The sequence below is a fragment of the Xyrauchen texanus genome, chromosome 37 (genome assembly GCF_025860055.1).
Source record: "Xyrauchen texanus isolate HMW12.3.18 chromosome 37, RBS_HiC_50CHRs, whole genome shotgun sequence".
NCBI lineage: Eukaryota > Metazoa > Chordata > Actinopteri > Cypriniformes > Catostomidae > Xyrauchen > Xyrauchen texanus.
In genome coordinates, this window is record NC_068312.1 from 28,214,027 (window position 1) to 28,224,118 (window position 10,092).

General features: G+C 36.7%; 1 protein-coding gene across 1 annotated transcript in view; it reads right to left on the bottom strand.

Moving 5' to 3' along the window:
- LOC127630579 (nexilin-like) overlaps positions 1-10,092 on the bottom strand; it is a 10,674-nt gene extending 582 nt beyond the window's left edge. The window contains exons 1-9 of the mRNA XM_052108201.1: positions 9,954-10,092; positions 7,775-8,234; positions 7,319-7,510; positions 6,769-6,853; positions 6,487-6,635; positions 3,639-3,839; positions 3,333-3,512; positions 2,809-2,997; positions 650-844 (exon numbers count right to left, since the gene is read on the bottom strand). Of these exons, the coding sequence (XP_051964161.1) occupies positions 650-844; positions 2,809-2,997; positions 3,333-3,512; positions 3,639-3,839; positions 6,487-6,635; positions 6,769-6,853; positions 7,319-7,510; positions 7,775-8,179 (1,596 nt within the window). The 5' untranslated portion in view covers positions 8,180-8,234; positions 9,954-10,092. The remainder of the gene's footprint in view (positions 1-649; positions 845-2,808; positions 2,998-3,332; positions 3,513-3,638; positions 3,840-6,486; positions 6,636-6,768; positions 6,854-7,318; positions 7,511-7,774; positions 8,235-9,953) is intronic.

A 10,092-nucleotide genomic window follows, 5' to 3' on the forward strand; every position in this document is an offset into this window, starting at 1 on the left:
CGTGTGGCAGCATTACAGTGCATAGTGATACAGGTCAGGAGCTTCAGTTAATGTTCACATCAACCATCAGAATAGGGAAAAAATGTGATCTCAGTGATTTGCACCATGGCATGATTGTTGGTATAGCAAAAACTATAAACATAACGTGAGTGGCAGTTCTGTGGACAGAAATGCCTTTTGATGAGAGAGGTCAACAGAGAATTGCCAGATTGGTTCGAACTGAAAAAGTCTAAGGTAACTCAGATAACTGCTCTGTACAATTGTGGTGAGAAAAATATAATCTCTGAATGTTATACTGAGATGCAGGTTGGTGCTGTTTTGGATGCACAAGGAGGCACAAAGGGGACCTATGCAATATTAGGAAGGTGGTTTTAATGTTGTGGCTAATCAGTGTATATACCGTTGCAAATAGCATTACAGTTCACATGCAGCACAAAGCATGTTCATAATGAAGAATGTTAATGTTTAGAACAGCAATTTTATAATTTCCCTAATGCAAAATACTAAATGTAAGCCCATTAATGGACAACTTTTTAATTTCATTGGCTCACTCTTGCCACATGAATTAGTGTATAACATCAACAAACAGTGCATGCAAACACATGACATGTGCAAATATACATGAGTTACATCTCATCTGTTGCCATACCATGTTCTTGCGAGCTTCTGCGAAAAGTATTTTCTCCTCTTCCAGGCGTCGCTTGGCTTCTTCCTCTTTCCTCTTCTGCTCCTCTTCTTGTCTTTGTCTTTCCAGCTCCTCAAAGCTGATGGCCAACTTTCCAGGTTTGGCCCCATCTGAGTTTATCATGGCTAGCAGAATGTCGTCATCATCATCATTTATAATCTGAATGTGATTATAATTAGATTAGATTTTGGAGAGGAAAATATGTTTAATCAATAGTCTCAGTTTCACCTAACACTAGATGTTCAACTGTGCCAAGTCAACAACTCATCGTTTTTTTTTTTTTTGTGTGATAATATATTTGAGATTTTAGAGGTTTACATTTCAAGCCAAACATGTCATGTTCTCTGATGTTTGTAATATCAGTGAGCAATTTATATCTAATAAATACTTGGTCTTCCCTTACAAAAGAACTGGTGGCACCAGGTTAATGCCATTATAATTTGATATCTACCATGGCCCTAAATGATTGCAATATTCACATACAATGATATTGACATAGTGTTACGCTTCAGACGAAGGTAGACAGGGAGTGAGGATCCAAATGCAGTTCTTTAATGAATGAAACGGAGAACAGGATAACTCAGAACGAGTAAAACAAATGGTGAACAGGATAATTCAGAATAACTAAACAACACAGGAACAAGCAAAACATCCACGAGGGGAAAACGAAACATAAACATGAGGAACATCCACGGAGAACACGGGCACGAATACAATCAGGACAACCATAACATTACCATTTGGATTTGACGACCGACAACGAATGAACAAACAACAGGGTTTAAATACAGAGGGATGATGACTAAATTACACACAGGTGAGAACAATGACACTGGCAGTGATGAGGGCAGGGGATAAACACAGAGCAGACAACGGGGAATCGTGACACATAGTACCCTAAGGCAGTGTTCCCCAACCATTGTGCTGTGGCACACTAGTGTGCCATGAAAGATTGTCAGTGGAAAATTATCAAATTCCACGAAATAAATAAATGCATGAAAAAAAATAATAATAATTTGACACATCGACTCAACTCATGTGAAATACACTTTACAATGACGAAAGAACATTGTTGAAACTCAAAATTATTAATATTTGTCTATTATTGTGGTCTTTTCTAATAAAAGCTTTGCTCAGCAGTTTAAATAGGCTACTGAAGGAAAATGATACTGTAGATTTGCTTTGTGTTTATAATTCTTATACTGAAGTCAGTAGATTTGTAGCCATGCAAGTTTTAATAAAGGAGAAGGTAAGGATATTATGGAAACTCACTATTATTAGACTATTATTGTTGTCTTTTTCGATGAAAAATAATGCTCAAACTGAAGGAAGTCTATATATATCTGCTTTGTTCTTTTTAATGCAAACACACTATAAAGTATCTTGGTAGATTTTAGTCTTGAACGACTCAAAATGATTCACTGACTCACTCATAGCACATAAGACGCTTAATTGTGCTAATTCAGTGACATTTCCAGAAGGGGTCACTGAACTAATCAGTTAATAAAATGTAACAAATTCGTGAAAGGAAAGCAAGCCTGACCAAAATACTCTTTATTTTGCAGCTAATTCTGCACAATTGTAAACTTGAATCACTAAAATTGCTGTAATTGGTGCTTTTAGCTTATCCTTTAAAATAAATATCCCCTGAAAAAAATATCATGGACCAGTGATTGTCTTACTTTTTTCGGCCCTCATGAGTTTGCATCCCTGTAATTTGTTGTGGCATTGCAAGAAAAGAGGCAAATTTGTTGTTTTTCATTACCCATTTCACGCTCTTGCCACCTGTGTCATCACAGCTTACCTATGTGATTGTGATTTTTTATTTTTTTTTCCAAACATTACAAGTAAACATGCTACTAAGACAGACAGAAAACATGGACAAGTTCTTGAAAAGGAAACATATTGACAATGGTTAGCCTATGTGGGATAGTGGTGTGCCATAGAATCTTTTAGTCGTAAAAAGTGTGCCATGGCAGAAGAAATGTTGGGAAACACTGCCCAAAGGTACTTTAAAGAATACCATGTAGATACCATGGGTCATGTCCAAAAAACATGGTATTACCATGCTACTTCTGGCACTTTTTTGAAAGTGCATTTCACAAACACACAAATGAACTGACCATGCTCTTTCTGGCCTCAGCAAAGGCCTTTCTCTCTTCTTCGATGCGTCTTTTCCTTCCTTCCTCCACTCGTTTGTGTTCCTCTTCCAGTCTCTGTTTTTCCAGCTCCTCAAAGCTGAGTCGAAGTTTACCAGGCCTGAATTCTTCCTTCTCCCCCTGGGTAACCTGAGTATCCTCGTCATCCTGGGGCTGTGATTAAGAATATAGTCATATTCAAACACATTAGTGTATATTTTAAATATTCAAGAACTTGGCACAAACTTGAAATGATTTTGAGAAGATGCTTATGTAACATATATTGCTAATAGAAAAGTAAATTCATGTATTCACAATCTTAAACATAACCTCTAAACAAAGTTTCATAACAAATTGTATTAATGCTTCACAGATTTCAATTCTAAATGAGGGAGGGCAGATGAATTAAATGGTAGCTTACTGGACATTATTTAAAACCATATCACTAACTCTACAGTTATATTTGGACATGTACAGTACACTGAAACTATATATATATATATACCCACCATGCCCAGCTTGGCCACTTCAAAGGCTTTTCTCTCCTCCTCCAGTCTGTGTCTGGCTTCTTCCTCTGCCTTCTTTCTCTGCTGTTCTTGTCTCTCTTTTTCTAGTTCTTCAAAGGTCAGATGCAGTTTACCAGGTGTCACCTGCTCCCTGTCTATGGGCTGAGACTCCAGATCCTCCAGCTTTTAAAAGACATTATTGCTCATTCGTTTATCATGTCTTACCAAAAGTTCAAGCAAAGGATTATTTTACTTTTGTACAGTTCACATTGACATCTCTAAAACCATGTCCAGAAATGTGTCATTCACCTGTTCACCCAAGGAGCATCGCTTGGCCTCACGGAAAGACCGTCGGTTCTCATCATATCTCTTCTTCTTCTCCTCCTCAGTCCGCTTTTTTAGTTCTTCTTCACGGCTCTTCTCCATGTCCTCAAAGTTGATCTTGATTTTTCCTGGGTGTTTCTGTGATTTTGCAGGTACCACTCTTACCAGAATGCCATCATCTCCTTCCTGTTATGTTAAGAAGAAGGAATTCATGGCAATTACATAATGATCAGTCTTTTCATTGGAATCAACACATCACACCTTTTTACTACATTGAAAAGAATCAATGTTAACGTCCTCTTTTTTTTTTTTTTTTTTTTTTTTAGGATTCTTTGACAATCACAAACAGGCTAAATCTAAAGCAATAACAAATGTTTTCATTTATACTGCTTTGACCTGTATGATTCCCTCGACAGGCACTTAGATAAGGCCTGGCACCAGAGGACATTCTTTTGGTGCAGTTGTTTCCATTTGTGTCATACTAGACAGAGATATGGGACTGCTAATTCAGTCAAAGAGTAGGACCTTCAAGTGGTGTGTGAAACAGTTGCCTGTCACATGTTGTCCATGCTTGTTAAGTCTGGCTCGTGAAAGTATGCCATTTTCCTAAATGTAACACCTTTGTGCAACGTCAGTGCAGCATTGCATAAACAGGTGTGCCTTTGTAATGGTCAGTGGACCATTTTAGAGTTAATTTAAAATAATTATATTCAACTTTTTTAGTTGTACAAAATGCGCCAGAAAAAAATTGCTTTTTATTCTTAATTTACAAAACATTGTCTGTTCATATATTGCTTAAAAGTATGTTTTCACTGCTTTTTATTCCACCCAACTTTCATATGCAAACATGCATATTCTGTTCAGTAAGAATGATACTATTGTACTGTTTGGCTCCTGTTGCATGAATCCAATCTGAGCATCTGTCCTCTTAACAAAATTCATCACTGTTTTTAGACTCATAATGCTTTAGCACGGTTGTTAAAATAACATGTTACCTGATGTTTTAACAGGGTTGCTGCAGAGTTTTAAAATCAAATTTAAGACTTTTTAAGACCTTTTTCAAGACCTGAACAAATAAAATGAATAATGTATCCACATACCAAAACAAACCAACACAACCTCAAAATAATGTATCACAGACTCTTACTTAAACAGGCAGGGGCATACCTTCAACAGATTTGCAGATTTGATTCATAGCATGGAACTTTTAACTAAAAGGGACTTTGTATTTGTACATAAATGTGAGTTGGCAGTGTGTGTACACAACCACCCTACAATGTTAAAAGTCCACCCACTCCTCTTTCTTATATATCTATTAATCAAAAATGTTTCTGCTCTTATGTGACGTCACGTTAGAGCAGGTCTCGCCACAACTGGTGACGGAATTCTTTTCTGCATGGAGCAGATAGAGTGAGAAGAATAATATCTAAGCTTCGTAAGCATCATAAGTGTTCTGTTGTTGTCTGTAAAAGTGAACATAAAAGTCTTCATGTACTCCTGGTATCAGAGCCACTGAAGACAGTGGACAAGTTTTGTTTTTTAAGGAAATGTGTCCCAAAACATAAACATTTTGTATGTTTATGCAAATCATTTGACTGCTTTGTGAATGAGTGTCAATATAAAGTAGGATTTTCAAAAAATCTGATTCTCAAGCATGGATCAGTACCAACTGTTCATGTTCCAGCTTTAGATCCTGAAGATGTAAGTATCGCACTTTATATTTTGTGAATGTTTGCAAATCACCTTTCCGAATGTGCTCGTTAGCTGATTCCACGGCTAATGCAGCTAAAGTTACCATTGTCTCTGATTGTATTCACAGAGACCAGACATACATATATATATATATTCATACATATATGGCTGAATTCTGGCATTTACGCTGTCAGTCATATTTGTTCTGATTTGTTGTTGCTGTAGTATCTGAAGCATGAGATGTAAAGGCACTGCCCTCTTCCGGAAAGGGGAGCTGAAACTTCAGACACATTCTGGGGACACCTGAGACTTATATTACATCTTGTAAAAAGGGGCATAATAGGTCTCCTTTAAAGACACTTTAACTTTGAAATACACTGGGGCTCTTATTTTGAAATGCATGCACTTCACTGCTTCCATCTGCTCATTCAAACAAATAAGGAACATAAAATGTGCACTCCTACAATAATCTACGTTTTACAATAATAAACCATTAAAAGTAAACATTGTTTTATTTCATCAACACTATATCATCATCAACAGTTGATCTTAGTGATCGCTTGCCATACATTTCCGATATGGCTTAATGATAGCGAACTGCTCCGCAACAGCTGAAAACACTCACAAGCCTCCGCATGCTTGGAGAAAATATGACAGTGCCACGTTTTCCCTCTGAGGGATGCAACGCATGCATTTATTTAATTAAATCATATTTTTTTTAAGTTTGATAATCAGGTCATCTCACGATTCCTGTCTTTCCGCTGCCAAATTTAAGACCTCTTTAAATAAAAATTAAGACGTTTGTTGTATTATTTAAGATTTTTTAAGACCTTACATTTTGGAAAACTGAATTTAAGACATTTTAAGAGTGAAGGGAACCCTGTTTAAGTGCTTTTATTGCTATTTCATGCATTGCACTGTGATTTTGCATTTTGATTAGACCTAAACATACTACCAGGTTTTAAAATAGTACTTTATGTTATAACAGAGGATTACCTGAGTGATTACAGATACTGTATGGTGCAGATGGTGCAGATTTTCCAATAGTAGAACTGATAAAGCAGCTCACTGCCAAGTCGCATTAAAACCATCCTCCATAGTGCCTACAGCCACAGCATGTTGTCATGACACACTGACTCACCTCCTCAGCTTTCTTGGCCAACTCTTTCTTAATCTTTGCCTTCTCCATGGCCTCCTGTGCAGCGCGCTTCTTTCGCTCCTCATCTGTTCTTTTTCTCTCCTCCTCCTGCCTCTGTTTCTCCATCTCAGCAAACTTCCCCTTCACACTGCCTATGAATGGACAGAAAACCGACAGTTGGCGTCAGTAATGGGATTACAGTGCTGTCACAATAATTACACTCTTTCTCTTCTAAATCGAATATATAAATCATTCCCTCCTACTTTTTTTTTTTTTTTGCCCTACCAGTAATCTTGGGAACGTAGGATTTCTCTATCTTGGTTGGCTTCACCTCTTCCTCTTCATCACTGGAGGCAAGGAGTTCCTTTATCTGTGGAGGATCAGACAGCGTTTTCGTGAGGCTAGGTGTTTTATCCAGGATCAGAAGCCATGCTGGTCGCAGCAAGCCAAGCAAACACTAATCCTTGTAAGACAGACACTTATTACCTACTGAGGAGGATGCTGATTGGACCATTTAATATGACATGGACAAAGGATCAGTAGAGTGTGCATGCAGCAGGCAAGCATCACAGATATTGGTTCATGGGTGTTTTACTGATTACTGAGGCTTTTTAGTAAGAAGGTTTGTGTAGGTTTGTTTAATTGCCTTGAATCAGGCTAAACTGAAGCCCAATCTTAAGTAAACCATCAACACCCAACAGGCACAGTCCTCATTAACCTCAAGACAAAAGTGGAATATATTATGTGTTTTAAGTGGCAGCGGGATGAGGAAGAGCAATCAATGGATGATGTGACAAGCAAGGTTTTGAGGTGAAGGTTTTTGAAGATTACTGACCATTTGCTTCTTGCGACTGTACTCTCTCTCTTTAACATACTGCTCCCTGCGTTTCTTTTGCTCTTCCTGACTTCTTTTTTGATTTCTCTCTTCTCTAGCTTTCTGCATGGCTTCAAACTTATTCTTGACATCTTCTTTCCCCAACTTGGGAATATAACTCCTCTGTACAGGTTTAGATTTTTTAAGCAGTTTCTTTAGAAAAAAGAATTAGATAAGTAAATGAGACAAATGTTAGTAGAATAGAGAAATAGAAATAGAAAAATTTGCTAATATTTGTTGACTGAAAGATAATAATTTATAGGAAATCATTTTGCAAACAAAGGAGTATTGATTAAAATAAAATTACAGATGATATAAATCTACATACAGAACTATTTTTTGTTTAATTCAATAAAATAGCATATTAGTGTACATACAGTATTATAAAATGGTAATGATATTTTAACCTTATCATACCTCTTGTTTTACTGCCACTTCTGACATATTTGTCACATTCGTGTCATGTGATGCATCAGCAACATCATTTATATCCTCCTCTTGGGTGATGTTTGCATCATTCGTTTTCAGGACCCTCTCTCGCTTTCTCGTCTTTCCAAAGGTCTTTGTCTCCTGTTTGGGCTCTTCCCTCTCTGCTAACATGGTCTTTTCTGGTACATCTGCATTACCGTTCATTTCTACCTCTTCCGTCGCACAACTGATGTCAAGCATTTCAGCTGTGCTGGTAGTTTTTTCTTCCTCATTATAGTTTTCGTCACTGGTCATGTTCGTATCATCAGCGTCAGCTATTTTGTTTGTGTTTTCGGTGTCGTTTACATACATCATGCCTGTTGACACATCCGCCATACTCATCACTTCAGTCATGTTGCAGTTTCAGACACACAGTGATGGGGCCTGTTGCAAGATACGTCAGATAAAGCTGACATCAGGAGAGAGATATAATCACCACAAGATTACATTGCTAAGAAAATGTTACACACGTACACACTTTCAGTGTCTTTAGAACTGATATAAATTAGAATTTTTAAGTGACTTGTAATGAATCATGGACATTTCAGGTTTTTAGTAACAACTATCTTTATTTCTAGATGGTTCCTACTTATGCCAAAGAACTGACTAATATCTTATCTTTGAATCCTGAATACTTGACATGTTATGAACTCTAAGAGAGTTGGTGGTCTACAAGAGAACAGATGGGGCTGAATGAGTGTGAAATTGCGACCTCCACCACTAGTCTGATGGGATATGCAGTCCCTAATTTTAACCTCAGTTTCACTCCAGCCATGTGATTGGAGCTATTTTTACCAGGAGATACAAGTTGAGACTAAGAAGGGGTCAGCACCCAGATGGCACACATGAGACCCCTGACTAAATGACCCATAACACTGTGGAAAAAATTCTAGATGTTCCATGTTGTTCAAGATGTTTTGTATTCTACAATGCAAAAGTAAAAAGCCAAATTGGCTAAATATTGCATGTTTAAGTAAAGCAATTTAGTTTTTATATGGTATCTTTGTATTTCTCAAGTTCTACATCCATTATCCTTTCTCCAAAATACAATAATTCCAGAAAAACAGCTAAATTAAAACATGCAGCACAGAGAATCGAAATTTTTGGGGGATGGCTACAAGTGCCTCAAAATGTACCGCAAAGTGTATCTGCCATTACAGGTAATAATCTAAACTGCAATGCACAGTCACTCTCCTCTGCTATTTATACTGATGCATACCATCACAATCTTACTTTAATACCACACTTCACTTTAGGAAGATGACTGAGACTACATGGCATCCCAAAACATAAAATGCAATTTGTGTAGAAGCATTTTTCTGCCAATGCTTAGAGATAATATGTATAAAAATATTTGCTGCAAACTATTTTATTAAAGTGAATTAAAGGTGTGTAAAAATCTTCATAATACATGCAATATTAAATCCTCAAATATAATTTTCTTACATAAACATATTAATACACTGTTAGATGACCAGCTTGTTTAGTAGTTAGACATAATCTTCCATTTAAGGTTACATAGCCCAGAACTTTGTAGGATCACCAAATAATTTGTTTTCAGGGAACTAAACAGTTTTTAGTCTGTATTGCCTTGATTCCCATATGAAACTCACACTTAACCATAAAATTGTCCAGCACAAGAGTATGCCTAGTATGGCCAATATTTTATGTTAGCTATCATTTAATCATGGCAATGTGCTCTACATAAAATAATACATTTAACTTTATCCTCTGGCAGAACACTAATTGATAAAAAATTTTCTCCGTTAAACAATATAATGTTGTCTGCATGATTTATATGACGACATGTGTGTTGTCTTTTACTTCTAACAGTTGTGATTTTCATTTATTATACGTACTTCTCACGTGTATGCAGTTGTTGTTTTTTCCCCCCTAAACATTCATGTTTATGGTCAGTGGGAAGTAGACAATGAAACTAATTGTAATTTCATATTCACGTGTCTATTTTTACGGGAGAAATTAAAGACACATTTAAGGTTAAACTGTGTAGCTAATACACCGTAGTAGGGCCTCACTTGCCCTTTGCCATTTTTGTTCCCCTGTTGCTTCTTTGCTTTATTATTAACGTAACTTTTTTTAAGTAGGCCTATAACCAAAAATATCTTACCTTAATTTTAGTGATGGTCTCCCTTTGTTTTTCATAAGATTTGTTTCCTTAATCACGGTGGCTTTGACGATGATAAAATCACATTTAAATTCCCCAGGCTCAGGTTTAGTTTTCTCTTCTCGTGTGGCTGAGAGGCAAA